This window comes from Magnolia sinica, chromosome 13 (assembly GCF_029962835.1).
Source record: "Magnolia sinica isolate HGM2019 chromosome 13, MsV1, whole genome shotgun sequence".
Lineage (NCBI taxonomy): Eukaryota > Viridiplantae > Streptophyta > Magnoliopsida > Magnoliales > Magnoliaceae > Magnolia > Magnolia sinica.
The window spans coordinates 34107712-34135484 of NC_080585.1; the positions used below are offsets into that span (position 1 = coordinate 34107712).

At 39.1% G+C, this 27773-nt stretch overlaps 1 protein-coding gene across 4 annotated transcripts in view; it reads left to right on the forward strand.

Annotated features, from left to right (window-relative positions):
* The first annotated feature begins 5917 nt into the window (after positions 1–5917).
* The window catches only part of LOC131223531 (mRNA export factor GLE1), a 67314-nt gene continuing 45458 nt past the window's right edge, over positions 5918–27773 (forward strand). Inside the window, exons 1-8 of one of the 4 annotated variants that reach the window (XM_058218976.1) lie at positions 5933–6055; positions 8451–8515; positions 8811–8928; positions 9056–9223; positions 9489–9647; positions 12393–12516; positions 21746–21894; positions 24995–25160. In XM_058218976.1, the coding sequence (XP_058074959.1) occupies positions 8927–8928; positions 9056–9223; positions 9489–9647; positions 12393–12516; positions 21746–21894; positions 24995–25160 (768 nt within the window). In that variant the 5' untranslated portion in view covers positions 5933–6055; positions 8451–8515; positions 8811–8926. Of the gene's footprint in view, positions 6056–8450; positions 8516–8810; positions 8929–9055; positions 9224–9488; positions 9648–12392; positions 12517–21745; positions 21895–24994; positions 25161–27773 lie in introns of all 4 variants that reach the window. The other 3 variants (XM_058218973.1, XM_058218975.1, XM_058218974.1) reach the window with 3 other exon arrangements.

Here is a 27773-nt window from a genome sequence, read left to right on the forward strand (position 1 = left end):
ATTTAAGCTGCAAGCAATACCTAACCACACAAGAACTTTAAACAAGTCAAACCCGCCTAAGTTTGGACGTTTCCATATGTACATCGCATAAATGTGCGTGATTGTAATACCTCACAAATTTAGGGGTGTAAAAGTTTTTTGGAGGAATGTAGTGGGACCGATCATCAGATGAACAATTAAACCCATATGTAATGATGTTATCATTGGATTTTCGATCAGGACCATCTATCTTATATTTGTGTGTAGACACCCCGCCCTAAGCTGATAAGTTAACTGAGTTTGAACCAATGGATGATCAACATAAACCCTAAACTCAACCCAATCAACTCATCCTGTCAAGCCCAACCTTGAATCAGGCCTAAGCTAAAGCCCAAAAATTAGCCTAAGCAGAATCGAAGGTGGGACAATGGTTTGTTAAACCAGAAGGCAGAGGCTCCACACACTTGAGGGAGGACTCCTGCTAAAACAAGAGGTCCCATGAGGAGGTGGTGGCACCCTAGTCTCCGCCACCCACGTGGCAAGCATCCTCCTTTAGCCAGACACCCTTTAAGCATGGGAAAATCCCATTTGCGAACCCTGAGCGTGCGACAATTGTATTTTTACTCTGATGCCCATTTCCTTATCTAATATTATCATTTTACTAACTCATTCAACCACTGAGATGATGTCATGTGGCAATCTCAAATCCAAACCACCCAGCCATACTTTACCATTGGACTTTGTAGGAATTTTAAGAAAACTGGGTTTGAAGGCTATAAATAGTCATCTCCCCTTCTCATTTCAAGCATTCGCTCTCATTTCAACCCTCCCTTTTTATCCAGAAGTCCTTGGGGGGGGAGGACGAGAGAGAGAGAGAGAGAGAGAGAGAGAGAACGTCCCTGGTTTAGTCTAGCCTAGCCAGAGTCTGAATCTTTCGAGCCTCCTAAGTCCTAATCCAAGCCACCTGATCTAGCATTTGCAACACTACCACTCATTCAACCGTTTAAACTTCAATCAGTTGCATATACTTCTGAGCAACTGTCATTGCATTGCATTTCATTGTTTTCTCGTATTTAATTGGGAGGCACATGCTCTATGGCTTGCCGATGCAATCAGAGCCTGCCCACCAAAAACCCAACGAATTAGCCATCATTTTGTCCTAAGCATCAACACAACATCGAGCATCACATAAATCACATTTCCACATAAATTGCATGCGTCATTCGATCAACTTGAACATATGCTCTACAGCTTACTGATACAATCAGACCATACTTTTCAAAAATTAAACTGATTGGCCATCATTATCATTGCATTACATTTCAATCTTTTGTGTGTGAGAATTAATCATATTCCCAAAAAAATAAAATTAATCAGATCTTATGAAGTAAAGACCGTAGATCTGTATGGGAAGAGTGAATGCCTAACACCTCTCATCTATGTAACTATGGTCCCTTACTCAGAATCTCTGGAACTTAAGCTCAAGAATCATCTTAGGGCGAATGATTTTCGGATCATTAGTCATAAGCATTTTTACAGGGTTTAATCAACTATAGATTCGAAGTAAATAATTAGTGACAACTCTAGTCAAACATAATACTCTCTTAACCTCAAAAGCTCTCTCGAGAGGCAACCCAGGGAAAACTAGTCGATTCCCCCGCCTAGGATCCAATGTCCACATTGTGATGATTTGACTGTTAGATCTTCAAACCAAACCATTTGTGTTAATTTTGAGACATTTAGACAGTTGGATCTTTGATCCACACCTTGGATCTTCAATCCGAACCATTTATACTCAATATTTGCCATCATATCTTTGGATGAGATGTTGAAAACAAAATCCGATTGACATATCTTCTATATCATGGAAGATGAGTATTTGATCCTTCGATCCGATCATTAATCTTTGTTTATTTTGTTAACTTATCATGAATTTGGTATATGATCATGTATATTTGTTGGTTAGAGTATTTATTGCTTGTTATAGGTTATGACCCAATCTTGATATATGATATGAACCTTCTAGAATGCACGACAGGGGACTTTCATGTGAACGGGTGAGATTACCACTAGAACCCTTGAGTGGTCACAATTGATGCTGTGTATGGATACATCCTCAATTATTATCTAATTGTATAAATGGTGCATACGCCCCATTTAGCGTGCTCCACATGCCCAGGCTGTGAGAGAGAGAGAGTAGGCGGGACATTTGATTTCTAACCGTTGATTTCACTGACCACATATTAATAACTCTTGTCCTCTGTTTTCCCTTTTTTCCTTGGTTATTTTCTTCTTCTTTTGTACATTGGTAATACAACAATGCTAGAATGAAAAAGCAAGAAGTGGACCACATTATGCAAACAGAAGCGAATGATTGTACATCAAGGTGAACCGCACATAGTTGACCACTAGACAAGTTGTGTGGGCCCCACGTACTGCCCCTATGGACTGCCATGTGAGCCCCATGTGCCGCCCATGTGGGACAAAGTGGTGGGCCCCACACCCTAGGTTGTCCACGTGAGACAACTAGGTGGGTCCCACATGCTATCCATGATGGATAGATAGGTGGGCCCCACATTTGGATGGTTTGAATTTGCTTTGTAGAGAGAAAAATGTGATTTGGGCGGGCCACTGTTATGTAATGTGATTGTTAATTTTTGCTTCTTATATAAACATTGAAATATCGCCTCGCTATTAATGAAAGTTTATGCACTTGCATGGGCCACGTTTTAAAGGCTCGAATCCTAAATTTGACTGCCTAGTTGTGAAATGTATGACTAATGCACATATATGTATGAGAATGGTGGAATTAAATGGTGTAACAAATATTAATCAGAATAAATTGGAAGGAAGTTACTTTTTGGCCTTGTTGTAAACACATATGTACGTTAGTTATGATTAAATTGCTTAATTGGAAATTTGGTTGATCGTTTCATGCTATTTTCTAATAAATAAGGTCAATAAGAAAAAACATGGATTTTGGCCTGAATTTTTAAAAATACAATCTGTTAGAACTTTAAAAGTGGCCAATTACCATGTACTCTGATATAATACTTCATTTAATGAAAATAAGTAAGATTTAGTCTTTAGATTTCTAAATTAGGTTCTAGTCTATATGATTAACAAGTTAATCTAGTTAGACCATTTAAAGCCAAATTGCAATTAGGAGCCCAATATAGAAATGAGTTGAAGGCTAAGTAATGAAATTGAATTATAACTCTGTGTTCCTTGTATAAGAGTCAAAATCCCTAGAAATTCTGACATTGCCAAAAGACATGCTCACTCGACTAACAACTTGTTTGCAGAGGCATTGCTTAGACGACATCAATATAATATAAAGAATACCCAATTGACTCATGTTAGTTACAGTATTCAGGTAAGTAAAGTAAAATAAATTCTAGTGAGGTATTCTTGGTTTGCATTTTATTACTTATATTTGTTGCAATTATTATATCCATATGAAATTAATTGCATTATTGTGTATGGAACTGAGAAATGAGTGAGGGATGGAAGTAACAATTCTTAAATTTGAACACCAGACAACTCGGGAGACGAAATATCCCTTAAATAGATGGGAAGAGAGGTCCTATGGTGCAAATCCAAAACCTTATTTAGTACCAGTAGGGCTTCCATCACGGTCTGTAGGTTAGCCAGGGAAGGAGTCTAACCTATTTGTAATGGTTATCCATTGAGTGAGGACGGGTGATCACCTATGGAGATGGCGTTGGTTAATACTACGTGAGGCTTTTATGCCTGATATATAGACCTTCACTCTAGTAGAGGTCAGCCTATTAGGGAAGGTAGGTGTTAGTAGGCGTAAGTTGAAATAGACTGGGCCTCAGTGGTTTAATTGTATAACAGTGTGATATTGCGGTGAAAAGTCGGGCAAATGGCCTGAATGAATTTTGCTATATGTTTTGCAAAATGCTTGCAAAATAATACATGCAATATATATGAGTAAGAAGCCTGCAATATTATAGCTTACGGAGCTTAAATAAGCTCACTTTATTTAGAAATGACCATCCAAGATAAGAAGTATGTGCGTCATTAGTGTTAGTTACCCAATGATGTTAATGACATACCACTAGAGGAAGTGGAACGAGTTCGAATTATCATGAAGGACTATGAACATCGAAAGCAACGAGAGAATGAACGATTGATTGATTTTTATTTGAATAAATCCAATTATTAGAGAACAATCTCGTTATTTTCCTTCCCCATAATACTTCTTGATTTAAGTTATATTTTATTTATTGTTGAATAATGGATGTATAGAGAGGCAACATATCGATTTAGTTAATAATTCTTTAATTTAGTTGATATTTTGGTAAATGATATGAATTGTGTGATGGCAGGGATGTTGTTACCTATTTTTCTCCCAAATCACACTCTTGGATAGGTGATTGAGACGAGCGGGATCAATTTTTAGGATCAATCTCTAAAATGATATAGAAAAATGGATGGATGGCGTTCCTTTCGAGCGAAGTTTGAGTTTAGATTGTACGAATTTTTTAATTTTTAATTTTTGGGTTAGTTTGTTAGTACACGCCACCGACAGTGGCACACTCCAGTGTTAGCCACCCCCATCAGGGAATCGATACCAAGACCTTAGTGTTGAAACGAGGTATCTTCACTCAGTCTAACACTTGAGATATGGATCAGGGTGTAGATTTTACGAATATATATATGGATCAGGGTGTATAAATAATATAATTTATTTAAATATAAATATTTACAAAATATTTATATTAAGCGAGTCAAGTTTTGAGTTTGAGTTGAGCTAAAAGTCGCCTCAAAATTTTTTCAAGCTAAAAAAATCAGCTTGATTAAGCTCCAACCCAATTTCTAGCCAAGTCGAATTTAACTTTTATAAATCGAGTCAAGTGAGTTAACCGAGTGAACTCGGTTCATGTCTAGCTCTAGCCAAACCTCATTTGTGTAATGAGCACACTTTGTGGGGCCCACTGTGGATATATGTTTTTTATCCACGCCATCCATCCGTTTTCCAAGATAATTTCGGGGCATGATCCCAAGATTGAAGTGTATCAAAAGCTAAAGTAGACCACACAACTGGAAACAATGGGGATAATGACATCCACCGTTGATACCTTCCTAGGGCCGGCAATGACTTTTATTTGTCATCCAACCTATTCTAACATCACACACGTATATATCCATGGGAAACGTAAGGGCCTGTTTGGGAGTGTGGATTTGAAACCCCTTAGATTCGGAACCCCCTGGATTTGAAATCCTGTTGTTATGCTTGGCACCCTGGATCGAGAATCAGTTTTAATTTAAAAGTAGTTATTCATAGTATATTTGCGGGGGTTTGAATTTAATTGCTAAATCAACTTTAATATCTCTAATTAGTGAACTTATGTAATTTTTGATACAATGATTGTTATAAGCCCGCTGAAATATATACTTTGCCAAAGAATGATAAAATTTCAAGTTTTGGATAGGCCACAAGCATAAGATTATGTCCGAGTGACTAACCAATGATTTTTAATCGTTGATTTACATGAATAACGTTTGGACAGTGCTGACCATAATATCAAAATAATTACAGTGATGCAATTGATAATCTAAATATTTTAGGATATTATTAGTGGGCCATGTGTCCAATAGATTAATAGTCTAATGATACACATGGTACACGTGCAACTATGGGAATGATTTTAGCTGAATCCAGTCTCACCTTGGATTTGAAACCCCTGGTTTGAAACGCCCAGTTATTTTATGGTGCCAGACAAGCGGAGAATTTTAAATCCCTTCAAATCCCCAAATCCATGGTGCCAAACGACAAGTACGACGTATCCATGGGAAATAGAAATATCAGTTTCATAAATTTTCAACAGTAGGCGTTTAATTCACTCTTTTTCCCGTGGTGTGGTCCACTTGAGCTTTGGATATGCTTAAATTTTTGGCCTCAACAGTACCGGTACCACTGGAGCGCTTTCCATAGGAAATTGCCCCCCTCCAACCTCCCCGCATCTCTCTCAAACCCTAGAAGCGCGGGGAAGAACGTTGAAGTCGACAGCGATTGCAGAATTGCTTCAAGCCAACAAAATCTGAGGTTTGTCCGTCAAATTCGAGTTTCTCCTCTCATTTTCGTTTGTAGCATTTTTAGCTCTTACAAGTGGGGCCCACACCGTTCATTTGGTGGTCCACGAGCCATCATCTCCTGCATGGGGAAATCCCAACGCTTCGATGGTAGCAAATCAGGCTGCTGTGTTCAAATATTTTCCAAGATCACCATCTCATATAACGCATGACAGTAATACAAAAATGAGAAAAAAAAACGATCACATACCTATTCGTACGGTTAGGATTGAGTGAGGCGCTGATCAACTAAAAACCACTAGCTTGGACGTTCTAAATTCACAATTCGAAGCTGGAATGGGCGCCATTCCAGATGATTTGGGAGCGATGGGATCTCTCTTCCTCTCTATTGAAAAGAAATTGGTTAACAACCAATGTTAGATCGATTCCACTATTGTGGCCCAGGTGCACATCCGATCGATGTGATTTTTGATGCGGCATGGACGTCGGATGCCGCAACTGATTTTCAGATTGGACTATGCACACGTGTGATGAAATCACAGGTGTGCAGCAGGCCCAAAATGATTTTCTGCCAAAATGCCCAAGGATTGTTCTTACCACCATGACAGTCATTTTGCATCATGGTTTTAAGAATCTGACCAGGGTGATGTGACTCGGCCGAGTTGACTTGGAGTCGGCAGTGGCCCATCTGGACAAGTCACCCCTGGCTAGGGCGAGGCAGGCCTATTCAGTCCTGACTAGGGTGAGTCTCAACTTGATTCATGACTGAACGACTTGGTCCTTGGTCCGAGTCTTTTAACCATGTTTTGCATAAAAAGAAAAAGAATTGGATGAAATTGGGGCCCTCCAAAACAAGGTATTTTGTAATGGTAACAGTGGCCATAAGCCCCGTAACGGTTGCCACCATTACTGTTGCAATATGGGCCGTAACATTACGTCATTTTAAAAAAACTGCATCAGCCATTACGGGTCGTTTTTTCTGTAACGGTTGTTACAACTCTGTAACAATGCGTAATGGTTGCCACTGTTATTGTTATGTAATGGCCGTTATGGCTCACCATGAACACTTTTTGGCATATTGGAGAAAAAGCAGCAGCAAGAGAATGAACTGTTTTGCAGACTTAACTGCAATGCTAGATTTGAAATTTGGGACCCCAAAACGTGTAGCCGGTAACCCTTTAGCACGTGTTTAGAGTGTCAACAAACAGGTGCTAGACCCACATGGGGTTTGGGCAAATGGCTAGTGCCAGGGGTTTGCTCCCCACATATGTGAGTTTGATTCCCCTCCTTGGGATTGCTTAATGCACGTGGTTTGCAGGTGATTGCGTGCATCCACAGGGATTAGTCTCGCCTTAAAAAGGGGCGGTGACACCCTGTTGTCATTAAAAAAAAAAAAACAGGTGATAGTGAAATGGCCTGGTTCTCAATCTTCTCATTATTATATAACCATCACTGGAAGAAGTAAAATATACAACATCCATCATCCATCACATGTCCCAAGCCACAACAGTAGGGCATCATGGACACTCTGAAAATCTTAACCACTGATCAAATGGTCCATGTAACGATCATGGCAAAACTAGTTCAAAGTTTCGATATTAACCACATGATGGTCCCGATCCTAGAGTCGATTAATAACCATCTAATAGATGGTTAATAAAGACTTGTAGTGACAGTCTACAGTTAATGGAGTAAAGGCCAGTGATTTGATGGCACTGCAAACCCAAAATTCTGGATCGCTTAACATTAGATCTATGAAAAAGTTACTCCAAACAAAATAGATGACCAATCTAGATTTAACTAAACTGAGATTAGATGATTGTAACCTTTGCTTCCTTTGAGTTTGAAAATCATGGATTCATGTCAGAAAAAGAAGAAGTTTGTACCCATGATTTGATGGAGATGATTGAGATGATGAAGTTGAAAGCTGTAGATGTCCTTGTTTGAGTGGACAAGATCCACTGTAGATGGCCTCCCTCTTCTTATGTGGGGATTCTTTTTATAAAAGTAGGTTAGAAACTGTGGCACTTTTGATTCCCCTCTTGATTAGGTTTTTGGGCTAAAATTAAACTTTAGCCTATCTTCTCTCTTCTTATGAACATGCTGTATAGGCATGAATCAAGGGTTAAAAATAGCTTTATGACACCATGACAGCCTACTGGCATTACTGTTCTTAAATGGAAGTGGCTGTTATGAAATGAAAGAAACGTGAAAAATGGAAAACAGAATGTTTAGGCCATGGGAAATAACAGCATCCTTTCTACACACACAAAAAAGAAAGAAAGAAAAACATGGTAAATTGGTAACTCATAGCAGCTCTATATTTGAAAAAATGGTTAGTGCAAATAATGGTCACTATCGAGAAAACAATGGCCAACAGTTTTAAAATAACACCCGTTATTTAACAGGTGTTTCCATTGCAAAGTGCAACGTGCAGTGAGCGTTCTTGCTGTGACAGCTGTTACATCTGGTGGTATGACTCCCCCCCCCCCACTAAAACTGGTGCTCATGCAAGGGCTTGGTAATCTTCCCTTTGCTTCTTGCAAATATCATGTTGTTTCTCATCTGTAATATTACATTGATTTTCATCCGTTCGAAAACAAAAAATTCTACATTTACCACTCCCTTTCTATCTACTAGATATGTGGGTTTATTTGTACGTCTCTATTGTTATTTTTTTTTTACATTCTCATCGAGTGTATGTTATATTATGTGCAATTTTATATGGCAATTGTTTAATGTGCTGAATCTCTCTGGGATTTGTTCAGGATATGTTTCTTTGCACCATTATGCCTTTCGATAAACAATGAATCTTCAGGAAAGGAGACAAGTCTGAAGCTAACCTAAAAACACATCCCTTGTTGCAGTGGTGGATTACTTGAAGATGTAAGCTATTATTTTTCTTCATTCCATTCCTTCATCTCTGTTCTGAAATATCCTTGAGTATGTTTGAAAGTTATCATATTTTCATCATCCTCATTTTCAGTTGCTTGGGTACTTTTCCTTGTTGCAGGGGTATTATTAACTTGGCACTCCGTTGTCCCAAGAGTTTTCATGGGCTAACAACAGATCCTCAGCCAGACTGGGGTTGGGATGATATCATCTCAGAGCTAAATGTATTAGAACAAAAGCTCAGTGATTCTTCGGGCGGTCGCCCACTGTCAACAAGGATGGAGTTTCCGTAAGAAATTTTACTTCTGTCTCATTATTGTTTGTGCTTGACATAGAGTTTTTTAACCTTGAAAGAAAGCATTCTAAAGATGGAACTTCCTTGATGTGCTTGCTTCAAAATACCCTTATGACTTAGAATTCTGAGTGTTGGTAACATGTTATGAAAGCATGATCTATATTTTCAGTTTCTAACACTTCCATCATCATTTTGAATAAGATATTTGCTTCTTGCAAATGGTTTCTATTGTAAATTCTCTTTGTGGCTTCTGGCTTAGTGCAATTTTGAATCCTGTGGATGGTCATAGGAGTCACAAGGCTTTTGTAATGCGTGTCTCGGATGATGAGATGGAGGATACTGAGAGCAGTGATGAAGATAGCCATAATCAAAGTTCAATGACTGGCAGACGATTTGCATGTGGTGAACTTGATTTGAGGTAGATAATTCCGTCATACTTTTCTTTGTATGTACACATGTATAAGAAACACAGAATCTATGGAGCTTACTAGTATTTGATGCAAATAAACATCTGGTACATTTTTATTTATTTTAAAAAGGGGAATCCACGTGCTTTATGCGTTGGATGAGCATTTCTTGTTTATACCTATTTGAGATCTTCTGTTGTATCTATTATTTTTCCTTCTGTTTGATCAAGTGATCCCTGGGTTCATGTAGTTGTTTGTATTATCACATGTTTGTACAGTTTGTTGCTTGTTTCTCCAGCTCATAAACAACAGCATGTCTGGTGCGCAATTTGTTAAGTGCAGAATTGGTATGGTATGGATAGTCCAAATGTATTTTTTTTGGGCCAAATGACATTATTTCTTTGAAAACTTCCAGGCTTTGCTTTTGCCCCTCTTAGTGCTCTAGATTCTTTGCGAAGTAAAAGAGGGTCGGCTTTTGGACAATTACTAATTAGTTGATGTAAGAGCTGGATATAGAGCACACCATATAAATAACTTGTATTACCGTCTAATCAAATTAATCCCAACACACCTGAATGGTAGTGATCATCATCATCTAAACCTTATCCCAACTAATTTAGGTCAGCTACATGAATCCTTTTCTGCCATTCCACTCTATCATTCAAAGGGCCTTTATAGTGTCATATTGTCCGGATTCATAAAGATACGGCAAAAGTTTGATGCTGGCTGAAATGACGCAACTCTTCTTCTTCATCCGGGCTTTGGACTGGCAATGAGAGCACAAAACTCCCACGGGCTCTATGTAATAGGCTATTATGTAGGTTGATTACTATTAAATGCTATCTAATGTTATATTACATAGCTTGATTACAATCAATGAGTTAAAGGTAGTAATAACGTGTTTTTTTTTTTTTTCTCTAACAGGAACTAAAAAGCAATGTGGTATTATACAATGCTCATGCCAAAAGCTAGTACACTACTGCTGGGTTTCAGTTTGTTCAACTGGGCCCAATGATTTAGTGCTCCTAACTGTTGATATTATGGGCTCCACTGTGGATGGACCAAACCCCAAAATATCAACCCACTGTTCCACATCATGAATTCTATTGGTTGAAAAAGCCTCCCTTCTTTCGCACCCACGAGTTTTTGTAGATTCATCTAGGAAAACTTGGATGACTTTAAACTTTGTTGAAGGACGCCCCAAAGATTTGAGCTGATGCAATCAATGCAGTAAACAAACGGATGTTCTGCTCAGATTGTGCACCCCCCAGCGTGCACTCTGCAACACTGTTCAAACATGTACACTTTTCAGGCATATAGACACATTGGTTAGCACAATTATGATATCCTATTTTACTGCTGTCAGTTGCTGGTTTCCTTTGATTTAATTTCCCTTTGTTTAACAAACTTGGTTAGAAGTGGCCCATACACAGCTTATATCTACAGGCCATATGTGTGGTTCTGGAGTAAAGTAGAGAAGAGGCCTGTACACAGCTTATATATTCAGGCCATACATGTGGTTCTGGACATGTTACTTTCAATAAAATCAAGAGTTTTGCTTCTAGCAATTCAAGTGTTTCTTAAGATGAGCAATTCTTCTTTTTATTCCTTGTGCTATGATGCCCTAGGTGGCTGTTTGGAGGTCACTTCAACAGTCCCTTTTATCTAGTGCTAATTTTTTTCTTTTTAATTTTTGTAATCTAGTGTTAACTTCTGCATATGCATTGGATTTTTTGTTGTTGTTGTTGTTTTGAGTTCTTTTCTGTTACTTTGGCTACTCTCCTGGTACTTTCTCTACTTAAGCTGCTTCCTATTAAGTTGGAGTTGATATCTGCTTGGTGCTGGATCATGGGTGCCACTGTTCTTAAACTGATGCCAGTGCATAGAAATTGATGCACAACTACACAACTACACACTTGATTCTATAAATTGATGTTACTGAGGGGCATCATTTTCACATAGCATCCATTATTGAGCTATCCGTTGGCTATATACGAATGCTGGCTACTCTCTAACCAAAGAGATTGAGTTTCAGTTTCTTTATTGAGGCAGTGTTTATTCTGAAAGGACGATACCCTATGAATTTATCTCTAATAAGAACCTTTAGACCTGTCATATGGAATTTTATGTGAGGTAAATAGTAGGAGCCATTTGGTCATATTTTTGTTTCCATTTTTGTTCAAATGTTTTTATTTGAAGATTCTTTTGGTCAGTGCAAAAATTGTATTTCATGCACCCATAGTTATTTCCTGGGAAACGATTTGTGTGTAGCAATCATATATCCATATTGAGGCAGTGTTTTTTCTGAAAGGATGATACCCTACGAATGTATCTCTAACAAGAACCTCTAGACTTGTCAGTTGTCATATGGAATTTTATGTGTAGTAAATAGTAAGTGCCATTGGTAATATTTTTGTTTTCATTTTTGTTCAAATGTATTTATTTGAAGATTTTTTTGGTCAGTGCATATATTGTATTTCACGCACCCATAGTTATTTCCTGGGAAACCTTTAGAGCTGGCTTGTTTGCTCTGGATTTGTATGTAGCAATCATATGTCCATATAATTTCCTGGATAAATTTTTTCAAGGTCTTACTGTAGGTTTTTTTTAATACAATAGCTGCCTTGTAATAGTCGTAAATAGCTTTCTTCCCAGTGAGTCTTACTAGTGTGATGAGCATCTGATTGTAAATTGCTCAATCGATTTGATATATTGCAACTCTTCCATGCTAAGTCTTACTGATCCCTTGCTTTCAGTGATACTGATGGTTCTGAGGATGAGTTAGACCTTGAAACAACTGGAAATCGTTTAATGGATAAAACAGGGCTAGAAGAAGGCATTTTGATTGAATTAGAACGTGAACACCAGCTACGAGTTAAGGTGTGTAATGTGTTATTAAATTTGATTTTTGTTATTGTTTCTCTTCCCATTAATTTCTTGGTTGATGGTTAGCATTTCATGGAGTTGATTGTATTTTCTCGATGACATCGAATAATATGCCTAATGTGGAACAATTGTTAAACTTAACCTTATAGCTGAATTTTTTATTGTTATATGTTTACGAACAGATTATGCATTCACTTGAAAAGTAGAAGAAGAAGAAGTACAATATACTAATAACAACCACAGGTTTGCATTTGTATTCAGATGTTTATGGTGGAGGTAGGATGAAGGTCAAGCATGTGTGTGGTCACTGGTCAGTGGTGTGCACCTATTTGGGGGTTTGGCTGGTGGTATAGCAAACAGGCATTGCTCATTTTATTGGTAGGAAGAGAAGGTAACTGTTGTGGTACGAAGAGTCGGTTGATCATCTCTTCATCAATTGTTTCTTTTCTAAAGGGGTACGGGACAGCTTCTTGCAAAATTTTGGAGTGGCCTGGGTGATGCCAAAATTCCTTATAGAAATTTTCAGGTCGCGTCAAGGCGGGGGGGATCAGGAAGAGGGCTAAAAAGGTTTGGAGAATGCAATGCTTGCCAGTTTATGGCCTTGCTTGCAAATTTATGAACCTCGAGATAGTTGTGACTGGTTAGCCTTGACCCAATGAGCCACATGACAAGATCACTGTTTTCTATCTCTCCCCCAGTACAGAGTATCTATGATATCATTAGCACGAGATAAGCATGCTTTGAGCTGTGGCAAGAATACACATTTTGCACATTGAACTGTGAGGCAGGGAGCGTAGAGCTGTGTCTTTGAAGAGGAAATAAAAGTGAGTAACAGTAGGCTATCATGTCATGAACTGGATGTTTGGCTTATGGTGCTATCAAACAGTTGCCTGAGCATCATAGATACTGTGCTGGAATAGGAAGTGTATAATAGGGTAAGAAAGGTATTGGCACTCCAATGATAGAGTCATGGTGAACATGAGCAAACACAGGGCGTGGACTACATGAGGAACGTCACCCATGAAATGGGAATCCTTAGGATCTCTTCATCGAACAAGGCAAACAACTACACAAATTGATAGAGGATTGATGGGGAATGATGTGTTGCAACCTTAGCGCAGCCCTCAAAGCATATTGTGCGTTCGAGGTGATTGGTGCGCCAAGCCAACCTTGGTGATTGGTGCGGACACATTAAGCAGATCCTCAAAATACTTAAGTGATTGTGTAGCAAGCTCCCACCTCAGCGTGGACACGTCAACAAGGAGATTGGGAAGGAAAATAATAGGATCAGAGTAAGGCTTTCGTGGATCTCAGAAGGAGAACTACAAAAATCAAAGATGCAAAGTATTGAATGAGAACCCCCTCACTGTATTTATAGGCGAGATTTGAGGGTTTAATGGACACATGTCACCTTCGGATTGGTCTAACGGACACGACGTGACAGCTGTCATGCTCTAAGATAAAAATGAACACGTATCAGAAGTTTACTTCACAATAACAATAGCGCGTCCGCACCAATGGCCTAGAAGCCCTTGGGTGTAGTGCGTTCACACTAGTGGCCTAGTAGTCCTCGGACGTAGTGTGTTGCTCTAGCAGCCACCAAATGTTTGCGCATCCGCACCTTAGCTTTCATTCATTGCAAAGCAAAGCAAGCACCGGGGCATCCGTGCTGACCTTACGTAAATTATGGGATTATATATATATATATATATATATATATATATATATATATATATATATATATATATATATATATATATATATAAATCATGTCAATAGTGTGGTGTCTCGATTGGGCAATAGATGGTCAGTGGAGAGATATGGGAGGCATGGGTTACACGTGGCTTGACAGTTATAGGCAATGGTGAGGAGAGAGAGGCCATTAATACCAATAGTCTGAGAGGTGTCATGGAGGGTGCTTGAATGAATCGTGGTATGATACGTCCTATATGGTGGTAGCTTTGAGATAGGTATGGCTTTTCTTGCATCAGTTCGGAATAGGTGGGACAAGTGGGGAGGTTCGAGAGACATTTGGCGAGTTCGTGGGAAGGAATGAGATGGTAGTGTTTGTGACTAGAGCCACGTGGGAATGTCAGTGTGGTTTGGAGCTGCATGGGGGAGAGGAAGCATTAGGATCACTACATGTGCCCCTTGGAGGTGACAACAATGTGTGTCTAGCATGTGCAAGCATGACAACTTGTGAGTCTTTTGATGGCCTTATTGTAAGTGTGAATCTTATTAATAAGTTTGACTTGTGTGAGAAAGGGTGGTTTTTATCTGTTGAGGAAGGGGTTTGTTGTGCCTCTGGAAGGTTGGAATTAGAGGATGCGAGTTCATGGGAGCTCAGTATGGAATGTGCCGGGCTGCCTTCTCTGGCAAGTCTCGACGCTACAATGGCTGGCCTAGGGGGGAGTTTGGTCAACAACTTGTCATCTCCAACTAATCCTTGTTATTGCTTGGGAAATTTATTGACTTATATTACGATGGGAGGCAATGATTGGTCAGTGTGGGCTATTGTTCCACTATCCAACAAGGAGGTGAGCGGTCAAGAAGGTTCGAGGAGGGTTCAGGAGGATAGTTGTTAGTTATCAGAGGCTTTGGACATTCCCCCATTTTGTTGCTGTAGGAGGTAGCAACGATGAGGTAAATTGTAGAACCATTTGGATCGTGCATGTGCTTGTTTGTTGGGATAGGGAGGGGGAACATGTTTCTATGGCAAGAGGGATGAGGTGGATAAAAGATGCTATGGGGGACATGTTGGGAGAATGGTCATGGTAACTTCTGACGATTGCAATGAGGACTACATGCACTCTTCCAATTTGTGGAGAAGTGAGGGATGCAAAAGTCTAGAAATGGTTGGCAAGGGAAGATCTAGAAGTCTCAAAATGTAGGAGAGTATTGATGAGCCTTGAATCCTCTACGAACTACCACAATGATGCAGCTTCCAGAGGTGAGGGGAAAGGAAGAGAGGTAAGAAAGGTGATCCAATGAAGTCACTAAGTTGGAATATTAGGGGGATGGGGTGTAAGTAGAAAAGAATGCAGATCAAAGATGTTTGTTATCATTCCAAGGCGTAGTTTAGTGGCTTTGAAGGAGACTAAGCTTGAGTCATATGATGAGAAGATGCTTGATTCAGTTTAGGGAAGGAAAAAGAGGGATTGGGTAGCCCTCGGTGCTATTGGTTTTATGGGGGGCATTGTGATTATTTGATATTTGAATGTGTGGGCTAAAGAGGACTGGTGGAGGGGAGATTTTTTAATCTCGATGGTTTTAAGGGATGTGCCATTGGGTTTCAAGTGGGTATTTACTCTAGTTTATGGGCCGAACCAACTGATGCAACAACCTATGATGTGGGTTGAATGAGTGGGGTTCGAGAAAAAATGGAAGTTGTTGTGGTGTCTGGGTGGAGATTTCAATGTTGTCAGATACACTTTTGAAAAATCTAATGGAGGGCGAATTACCTGTAGTATGAGGAGCTTTTCTAATTGGGTGGATAGGCATAAGTTGGTGGATTTGCCTCTAGGTGGTGCAAAATTCATGTGGTCAAATGGGCAGGATAGAGCTATAATATTGGGCTCCATAGATTTATGGTCTCCTCAGAGTGGGTGGAGAGGTTCCCCTCAGTGCAATGCAAGAGCCTTCCGAAGTTGGTATCCGATCATGTTCATTGCCCAATATGCTTGGAGGTTGACAAAGAGAATTGGGGGCCACAACCGTTTTGTTTTGAACTTTCATGGCTTGAAGTGGAAGGTTTTTCTTTGCTTGTGAATGCTTATTGGAAGACTTTCGAGGTGGAGGGATTTGTGGGGTTCATTTTGAGTTGAAATAAAAAATTTCTAAAAGAAAAGATCATTATTTGATAGTGGGAAGTGAGAGGTTGAGGTGGACAATATGCTAATGAATATTCAAGATCTTGATTTGAAGGAGGAAGGTGGTGAGCTCTTAGCAGCCGACAACGCATTGAGGGTCAAGCTTTCTTTGAGTACACAAACTGGCGACGAGGAGATTATGTAGAGGTAGAGGTCAAGAGCCATTTGACTGAAAGAACGGGACAAAAATACAAAATTCTTTCATTGTATCGCTAGCGCCCGAGCTAGGCATAATAAAATTCAAAGTGTGGTAGTTGATGGAAGAAGGGTAGAAGAAAAAAGCTAGGTATGTGAGTATGTTGTTCAGTTCTACAAGAATTTGTTAATGGACGAAGGATGGGTGAGGTTGTGTTTGTATAGTCTTCATTTCAACCAAATCTAGTATGTGGAAGCCTTGTCTCTAGTGAAACCTTGGAGGTGAAAGCGGCGGTCCAGTCCTTAGGTAGGACAGATTCCTAGGTCTAGACTGATTCCCTTTGGCATTTTTTTTGGTTTTGTTTTGAAAGATAACGATTTTTGTATTAAGAAACAAGAAACAAAATACAAAAATGGAGGGAGGATCCGCTGAGAAAGTAGACTCTACTAGACTCCAAGAAAAAGAAGGTCATAGCCCTTTAACAAATCTACATGAACAACCCATTCTATCATTAAACGCTTTGCCTTAGAAGCAACAACCTCTACGGAATTCGTAGTGTCCCTAAAACATCTCCCATTTCTTTCTTCCCAAACAGACCACCAAACTGCAATAATAGCCACACTCCATAGCCGAGTCCTTTTCTTTCCTATGTTGACCCCATGCCATGCTTTTAGAAGTTTAGCCGCCGAACCAGGGAGACACCAATTGATTTCCTTTGGCATTTTTTCAGGTGTTCTGGTAAGATTTAAGAGCAGTCTAATGATTTTTTTTTATCGGAGTTTTTCAAAAGGGGCAGATTATTGGCAGCTATTGGTGCATCATTCATTGCCCTTATTCCGAAAGTGGAAGGTGTGGAGAATCTGGGTGTTTGCAGGCCTATTAGTATGGTGGGTAGGCCCATATAAGATATTGGAAGGTTTTTTGGCTTCAAGGCTGCTGGTGGTTCTTGCGAGTGTCATTGCAAAGGTCTAAGGTACATTTGTAGCAGGTAGATAGATCTTGGACATTGAGCTTGGCCCATGTGTTTATTGACTCAAGACATAGGGAAGGGAAGAAATGCATAGTGTGCAACTTGGATATCGAGAAAGCCTACGATAATGTTGATTGGGGTTTCCTCGACTGTATTGGGGTGCATGGGATGTGGTTCAAAGTGGAGGATGTGGGTTAAGGAGTGTGTCAATTCAACTAGGTTTTCGGTCCTTGTCAATGGCTCCACAAAAGTTTTTTGAAGGCATCAAGGGGTCTTTGGGAGGGTGACCTGATCTCTCCCTATTAGTTTGTTGTAATGGTAGAAATGCTAAGCAGAATGTTGGACAGAGGCTAGAGGTTGGTTTCCTCGAAGGGTTTAAAGTTGGGAGTGGGGGAATCCAGTGCTCTCATCTTTAGTTTGCTGATGATACTTCGTTATTGTGCAACGCTAAAGAGGAAGTGATGGATATGATGAGGAAAATCGTGAGATGTTTCAAAGTTGTTTTGGGTATGAAGGCTAACATTCGGAAAAAAACAATATTTTGGGATTCAAACGGCTAGAGACGAGGTGGAGAGGGTGGTTGAGGTGTTTGGATGTGGGGTGGGCTCATTTTTTTCAACATATCTTGGTCTTCCCCTTTGTATTGGGAAACTGGTCAGGCGCCTTTGGGATAAAGTAATTGAAAGGTTGGTGAGGAAGTTGTCAAAATGGAAGACCAGGCATCTTTATTTGGTTGGGAAATCTACTCTTATCAAAGTGGCCTTGGCCAATCTCTCCTTCTAGTTTATGTCTGTCTTCAAGTGCCCGAAAGCTGTTTTAAATAGAGGCCGAGAAGAAAATTTTTTTGGCAAGGTACTATGGAAAATCACAAGTTCCATCTTCTTGAAACGGGACAAGGTTTGTAGGCCGTACATTGAAGGAGGAATTGGAATTAGAGATTTGGAGACTATGTACCTCGCTCTCCTAGGGAAGTGGTTGTGGAGGTTTGGAGTGGAATAATAGAATTTTTGGAGAGGTGGTTGCTAAAAAATATGGGGTTTAAGAAGGTGGATGGTTGTTTAGATACTAGGGGATGTGGAATGCGATTGGGATGTTGTAATCTAGATTCATGGAGCAGGTTGCCTTTGCTATTGGAGATGGTTCAAGGATTCGGTTTTGGGAGGACATATGGCTTAGGGAGATTGTGTTGCAGAGTGATTTCCTGATGTTAGCCAAGCTTGCTCTGAGTAAGAAGATTTTCATTGCACGTTGCTTTTCCATTTTGGGAGGTCATGTGGTGTGGACTCTATGTTGTAGTTTTTTGTTGGATGTGGAAGTAGATGATGTTGCTAGGCTTCTTGAGTGTTTGCAATTTTGTCTGTCTGTCTATGGGAGAGAGGGATTCGATGGTTTGGAGAGAGGATAAATCGGGTCAATTTACCGTGCAATCTTTCTTCAAACTGCTTTCAAGTAGCCAATTGGGATAATAACATGATCACACCGTTCACTTATGGTTCTATGGGGCCTCTCCCAAGATTTTGGCGTTTGCTTGGTCGGTGGAAAGAAAAAGGGTTCTAACAATAGATAATTTGCAAAAAAGGGTAGCTCTCATTCCCAATATTTGTTTTTGTGTATGCAGACTGTGGACTCAGTGGACCATTAGTTTATTTATTGTTCCTTTGCTTTGGGGCTATGGGTGAGGTTTTTGATTCTTCTTCAAGTACCTTGGGTCATGCAGGGATCTATTGAGGTGCTTCTTTTGGCTTGGCATGGAGGAGTGGTTGGGAAAGAAGGAAAGGCGGTTTGGAGATTTGTCTTGTTAGCAGTCTTGTCGGCTATATAAGGGCATGGTATTCCAAATCGGTTACGTAACGGCCGTTACATAATGGTAACGGTCATAACCGTTACGCGTTACGGGGTCGAAACGGCCGTAACGGCCGTTACAGAAAAATGTGCCGTAACGACCCCGTAACGGTCCAGGAAGTGTATTTTTCAAAAAATAAAAAATGGCCATAACGACCGATACAGGGGGCTGTAACGGCCGTTACGGCCCGTATCATAACGGTAACGGTGGTGGCCGTTACCGTTACGGAACACCTTGTATAAGGGGGAAAGAAATAGTTGATGTTTTCAGAATATTTGTGGTTTAGAGTTGGAGGTGTTCAGAAAGGCATAGCTAGATTTTGGTGGGATGGGCCTCATGCCTTGACCAATGTCTCTGTCTTCCTTGATTAGGTTGTAATTGGTCCTTTGTGCTTGGGTTCTAGTTGTAGCCATTTGGCATTTTGGTGATTAAAATCTCGCAACTTTTCAAAAAAGAAGAAGAAGCGGAATGGAAATATCAGAAGGGTCAAAACATCACCCCTTTTTTCATTTTTTTCAAATTTCCATCTTCCTTTAGTTGTATTTATATATAAAGGGCCCTAATCCACCAACTCATCCTTTTTGTGTTTGATTAGCACCAAATTGGTCGACGTTTAGCAAGTCACCCCCCCAAGTAAAAAAGAAAAAGAAAAAAAAGAATACACATTTGGGATTCTCTTTGCCACTAATTTTCAAGACATTTTTCCAAAAAAAGGCCACTACAGGCCCTTACCGACCAATAGGGCTTGTATCGATATGCTGGCTGATATTGTTATGTTATACCTTCATAGACTTCTTCGTCTCCATTACCTTCTTATCCTGTCTTTGGCTTCCTTAGCAACCTCAGTTGCCGTATTTTTCATTTTCTGACTGGTCTTCTTCGGTAGGTTCATCATGGTAGATGGGGTTCTTGGTAGGACACATTCATGTGAGATGTCCTTTATACTCACACTTGTAGTAAGGAAAAAAATTCCCACGATCTCTTTTCAAGGTTTCCCCTGTTTCATGAGTGCTCTTAGTGCTAGTAATGCATATAGCCCTGTGGCAGTCACCACTCACCATTGGTGGCAATAGGGCATTGTTGGGATTCTTGTAAATGCGGTGCAACAGTTGGGTTTGTCATCATGCTTTTGCTATTTTTCACTTTTCTCATCGTTTGATATGCTTTACTCGCACCATTCGAGAATAGGATGTGGCATCCTATTAATCATATTGGCTGCAATGAGTGCTTCTTCATCTCAATAGATTTTAGCAACCAACATTCCTATCATGATGGATCTAGTAACCTCTAAAAGGTGATATCTTTTAGCTCAACGACACTATTTTGATGTGGTGTATATGGACAAGTGGTTGTGATTCTGTAGTTATGACGTAGATATTCCTTGTCATTTTTTGAATCGATTTTTTTTGGTAGTGCCAAATTGAGTGATGGCTATCGTACGGAATATTTTGATAACGGAACCTCTTCTCTACTTTTCATTAGATAGACCCATGTAAATTTAGAGTAATTATCAAGAAATGAAATGAAATATTTGTAAGAAAAAGAAAAGAAGATGTAATTTGGGTCGGCCCCGAAACATCAGAATGAACTAGATCAAAGTACAAAGAAGTTTGTTTTTGTTTAAACATAGGGGAAGGCTGAGTTTGTCCTTTCTAGAGTGCCTCCCTTTAGAGGGTTGGGATCCACAACAAAAGCTGTTTCTCTGAAATAGTGGAGCCATAGCTACTAGTGGTAGCTCATGTCTGAAATAGTCGAGCCATATCCACTAGAGTACAATGAATTTTGTCTCTGTTGTTAAACATGGGGGAAGGATGAGTTTGTCCTTTTCCATGATACCTCCCTATAGAGGGTTGGGATCCACAAGAAAAGCAGTCTCTCTGAAATTTTAGAGCTTTATTCACTAAGTCATAACAAGACTTCATATCTTGATTCAACCATTTATAAAAGTCTTGAGTCTTTTACATGCACGCATACTTTGCTGAAGAAAGTCTCTAGTCTTTAATCTAATTGTAAGAACTCATTAATCCTAATTCCAGACTTATATTTCAATCAAATATTTACAACGACTAGAATACTTGCAAATCCCATTCCAACCATATATCCCTTGTAAAGCAGCCATAACACATTTAACATCGAAATTGCATAATCTTGAGCTCATTTGAAATCTAACGCAGTACTCCTACAAATGGGATCAACTTCATGTCATGATAAAGTTGTTGCTACCTAAAACGTAGCCAAAAAGAAGAAGAAGAAGAAGAAGAAGAAAGCGGAGGGAATAAGGGTACCACAAGTTGGCACTTTTGCTCTCTTCTTACTCCACTTTCCCTCTTAAATGCTTATGCTTTATGTTGTTTTCCTTGTTTTGTTTTTATTACATCTCATAACTCTTTTCTTTTGATTAGCAGGAGGAAATTAGGAACAGATTATATGCATTGGAGGCAGATATGAAGAATGAAAATGAGAGATCCGTGGCAGTGCGTGGTCGTGTTGAGAAGTACATTGAAGAAAAGCGGGAGACGGATAGAAGGCTAGATAAGCAGTATCAACGCAAAATGTGAGGTCGCTTTCATGATATCTTTCTTATAATACTTTTGGTTATTATTAGATAAAGCCAGTGGATGTGGACCCTTCTAGAGTAGACGCGTTAGCTGCAAATGTACCCCTCTGACAATTGTATCTGGGTTGTCAACCTACAATTTCCCAGCAATGCTTTCTATTCATGCCTGGTCTTTCCACAGTGTGTGCACTTCCAAATCATTCTTCTCCTGTAGGCTTCTTATCACCTCCCTTATTTGCCCTACGGAAACCAACACTCGATGCAAGGGCTGATTTCTCCATAGTCACATTATTATACTGTTGTGTTGAGGCCAACCTACTCTCCGTACTCTCGACGTGTGCATATGCTTGACTCAAAGAAGGCAACTCATCTCGTCCAAGTAACTGTGCTCTGATCAACTCGAATTCTGGATTCAGACCAGCCAGAAAATCAATAATGCCATTCCTCTCTACCTCCTTATACATCATAGCATGGTCAGTGCACATTGGTTTATATGGATCATAGAAATCCAACTCTACCCAATATGATTTAGAGTTGTAAAGTAGGCTGCCAAAGTTTTGTCCACCTGTCGAAGATGAGCAATGTCCTATCATTGTTTATAAATCTGAGCAAAGTTCTACAGATGAAAATAAGTTTGGGCTCTAGTATCACAAATATCTTTGGCAGTCTTCAGAAACATAAACCCATCACTCACATTTGGCTCCATAAAATTGACCAAAAAAGGCCATAATTGACAAATTCTCTACTTCCCAATTATCATGAGAGGGATCAGTGATTGCTGGTTCCTTTGTTTTTCCTATCAGATATCCAAGTTTACCTCGTCCTCCAATAAACATCTTCATGGCCTGTGACCATTGCAAATAATTGAGGCCACACAACTTCACCGTCATCATTTGTATTCCCAAATTATCTATGGATGAACCTCCAGTGGAATGTGAGTTAACCTCGCTATTACTACTGTTCGACATCCCTGCAGATGAACAATGCCAATTCCAATTGACAAAAAAGGTTTCTTTATCTCAAATGATGCTTCTAGGCTCTTCTCAGTTCTCAGTCTTATGTACACAACACAACCATCAGTCCCCACAAATTACTCCGGAAGACAACTAAGGGGTGTTCACACAGCTAGATACTTCAAAAAACTGTCAAATTAATGTGAAGGTAGAGTAGACATGAATCTAATCAGTTCCATTCACCTCGAACAAAAAAAGCCCAAAAAATCCTAGGTGACGTCACTCCTTAGGGTAGAGAAATTGTGATTTCTCTCTCCATGTTGATCCGATTAACATGGGACCACTTCTAATCAATTCTAATAAAAAAATCTATCCAAACGGTACTAAACTTGAATATGAAAATCACCTTGTACGATTGCAACCATCTGATTGGTTATGAAATCCATGTTTTTTTTTTTTTTTTTTTTTAAAAGTTAGTTAGTTAGTTAGTTTGTTTGTGTGGACTGCCTTGAAACACACAATCTGGCTTACAAAAAATCATGATAAATCAAAACGATCCAGGCGGTGGTGGTTTTGTTACGATCTTACCACCCTGACCGTATGCTATCGACATTAGCCGTACGGTTAGATGACGTGAACACCTACATAGAGCGCTTCGAATTGCCTTTGATCCTCCTCTGTTAAACTCCTATGAAGATCTTGATTCTCTGATACCAAGATGAAAGATCAGAATCTTTGAAGGAATGAATGGAAAGATAAGAAGAAAAAAGTATATGGAAAGGGGAAATGGGAGAACGTGAATATTCTCTCACTTCTCCCCCTTATTTTATTAGAAAGTCTTATCATAAGAAAATAATAGAAATACCATCACACACGTGTACACATACTAATTTAAACAAATGCAGCAAAAATTACCCTTACAACTCAATAGTGGGGTTTGTCATTCTCTTAATACCAGATTCAATGTAGGGTTTAGATTTATTTAAGATAGGGTTTTCTATAAATAGATCTTCTAGACCTTTGTGCGGGGATTTTGCTTTTTGTTTCTTTGTTCATTAAGTTTTAGATATCCTATTCTTGATGTTTTTAGAACCCTGACCCCCAAATTGTTCTAGTTGGTTAATATCAAGATTCTCTCTCTCTCTCTCTCTCTCTCACACACACACACACACACACACACACACACATCCCCGCCCCCCCCCCCCCCCGGTCAACAAGCCGGTCTTGAGCTTCGAAAAGAGCTCATAGGTATGAGCTCATGGATAGGTGGTGTAGACCATACTCCAAGGATGTGATCGACCAAAGGGGTCAAGGCAAAAAACCCCGCTCAAACCACACTCAAACCACATCAGAAAACCGATACAAGCAAAAAGATGGAAAAACCATAATTCAATATATCCCCAAGTAGTTATACCTAGCCAGTATTGCTTTCAATACTGTTAGGTTGAAAAGTTTCAAGGTTATGGTTGAGGCAATAGGTCAATTTGGACCTGGGCTTAAGCCTCCTTCATATCACGAAATGAGGAAGACATGCCTCAAAACTGAGGTTGACTATGCACGAAGTTTCATAGCTGAATATACAGAATCGTGAAAAACCTATGATTGTACACTCATGGCCGATGGATAGACTGATAAAGCCAGTTGGACTCTTAACTTTTTAGTGAATTGCCCAGCTGGGACAATATTCATGAAGTCCGTGGATGCATCTGGCCATCCTTATATGGCAGCTTATTTGTTTAAATTATTAGATAGTGTAGCTGAGGAAGTGTACATGCAGGAGGGATTTTGAGGTGTCAGTCTAGTGTTTAGTCAGTTTGTACTGTCTATGCGGGTGGCTGTTTTGGTGTTTTGTTTTTCAGTTTGCCTCTTGTCTCTTGATTAAATATTTTGTTTAGTCCTGAGATGAGAGTTCTCGTGTGTTTTCTTTTTTTGCTTTTGCTGTGTTCGTAGGTCGTGGTCTGTCGTTGACTAGTGATTGCAGTTCCTTTTCTAGCATTTAGTTCTATTATTATGTATTTTTTTGGTTTTAGTTTGGGTGTTTTACATTTCCAATCATCATTGCGTTCAAAGCTTTGGTAGTTTAAAATATCCTTTTATTTGTAAATCTTTTTGTGATTTTTTCTTTTCTTTTGGTGCCATTGTAGTGCAGAAGCACTCGAGAGTCACTTATCCGCTGTCCAAAGGGATCATCAACAGATATCCCTAATAGAAGAACGGAGAATAAGATCTGATGCGGAAGAGGCTAAAAGAAAGGAGACTGCTCTTCTTGAGGAAAAGGCACGCCAAGAACGGGCTAAAGCAGAAGCAGAGGTTCGTCATCTTGTAGTTACTGTTTTTCAATCAGTAATCTTTGTAGCTATTGTTTCCTTGATGTGTCTTATTCTTAACTTTGCAACTCATTTTTTCTTTGGATATAGTGTCTTTTTGGGTGCAGAGATAAAAGGCCTTAGGTTTAGTCAACTGGAATATTCTCACGGCATTTGATATCATTTTACAATCACATTGAAAAGCAAATGACCTATTAAACTTTGTTTCTGATTTGGCAATCACTGCATTCTATTTAAACCTTGAACTTTCAGTGACAGTCTGCTCTTGTTTCTTTTTTAAAGGTTAATGTTGTAAATTGTTCCATGCTACCCAAAGAGCTGGGACAAAGCTGTGAATTGTGATGATGATAATATGCCATAAGTTGTTCCAGGAGGGTGTACTTGGTATTGCATTTAATTTAAGGAATTAATTTGTGTCCTCAACCAATCCAAGAAAAAAAAAGAAATATCATGGAATCTTGCATCTGTCATTTTGTGAGTGTTATTCTGTGGCCTACCACCTACATATCATTCTTTGTATGGACTCCTCTTTGCTTTTTAGCAATTTTATCTTTTTCTAGCATGTTCTATCAGTTACTGTTTTGGGGCCTACAAAATTTCAATGTGCTCAGGAGGGGATCATCATGGTTTGTAACAATTCAAATATGACCATGTCCACTATACCTTACAAAGACTATCATCTTGCATGGACACCTATTTCTTATGGTCAAACATTTAGGTTTTAAAACATTTATTCCAGATCTCCTTCAGATAAATTGCTCAGCTAGCATCAGGGTGTTATCCTAGCAATTTATCTCAAGGAGAAGCATGAACTAGCGCTACTTATAGGAGCAGTTGCTGGACTTATCAGACTCGCTTAAGATATGTGGGGCTTCAAAGCAAATTTCAAGATATATGTCTTAGTGGACATATGATCAACCTCACATAAGTATGGGCTTTGAATTCAAGCCACCTATTAGCTCTACCTCCCTCCCTCTTCGCCTAACTATTTTCTATAAGTATTAGTTGACGATGGAGAAGTTTTAGGAATCTTGGGCTGGTTTGGTACAGGTTTTATTAGTTAATTAGGTTGTCTTTAATTTTCGGATTCTTGGCTTAAATTAAATATTTTATATGACTACAATTAAGCATGCCTTTCAGCATCTAACAAAAAATGAAAAGTAAATAAATAAAAGAATATAGATTAAAGCATGTTTGGTTTTGTCTTTAAACTATTTAACAGACTTATTTATTAGGGAAAAAAAACTACTGGTATGCTTTCTTGTTATGGACATGGGGATGGAGTTTTATAGTTGTTTGAAACCCTGAGTTGCAAGTTTATACTTCTGTAATGTATCTTGAATTACAGAGGACAAATTTTGGGTTTTGTAATGAGTTCTTTATTGCCGGAAATCTTTTTTTTTTTTCCTTTTCCATTGAGGTAACGAAGATTTTATTAAAAGAGAGAAAACAAGACAGATCCACACAAAAAAAATGGTGATGAGAAATAGCCTTTTAGGGTAATGCCAAGCCTAATCTCCTCAATTGCATTGTGCTTCAGCTATGAAAGTCAGTGAGCCTCTATGCCCAACTATCTATATGACCTTTGGCCATTCAAATTTGAGTGAAACTTGCTCAGCTCAGCTCTGTTAGATTCCACACAATGTCTGATGTTCCACACCTTCCAAATCGACCGTAAACTCATAACCAAAGCAAGACACCCCAAAGGACCTCCTGCTTTCCAACTGGATCCAGTGTTCGAAGTATTGGTATTGCTACAAGTTTCGCTGGCCAGGGATATGGAAACAATATCGATATCGCCAATAATATCGCTTATAACCGGAAATGCGGGGAAACATGGGAAAAATGGTGGAATTTTTGGCAAAATTTCAGGAGATGTTAAAATGTACATATTTGTATATTTAGAAATAAAAAAATTTGTAAAAAGAATGCATACATAACAAGTTTCCATTTAATTCGTGCCTTAAAAGCATGTTTTTTTGTAAGAAATTAGTCCAACCATCCCATCCCGTCTATTTAACCATCCAACCTTCCATCCAAACATCCATCGATGTTGTAAAATATCAACAACACATGATATTTCACCAAGAAATCATCAACAATTGGAAAGGAAATGGAAGATTGTGGTCTCAATATCATGCATGTTACGATATCGATACTACCGAGATACTATCAATATCATCAATGACAAATTGAACACTAAATACAACCATGTGCCCATGAAAAAAAATTGAAATAAATTTTTTTTATAACAAACAAAATTTTAATGATATCAATTCGTTGGCGATAATATTGAAATATCGTTGATACACTTATGATACAAGCATTACCTAGAATTTACATAGTTGAAAATATTGGTGATACATTGGCGATATTGATGCATTGGTAATACGAGCGACACCTAGAATTTACATAGTTGAGAATATTGGTGATTACATTAGTGATACTGATACGTTGGCGATACTTAGCAATACATTGCTAATACCTGGAATTTTTTATACTACCACCGTTATCGGTATCACTACCAGTGCTATAAGTAATGTTGAGCTGGAGATAAAGATGATATCGGAGATAATTCGAACACTGAGTGGATCCC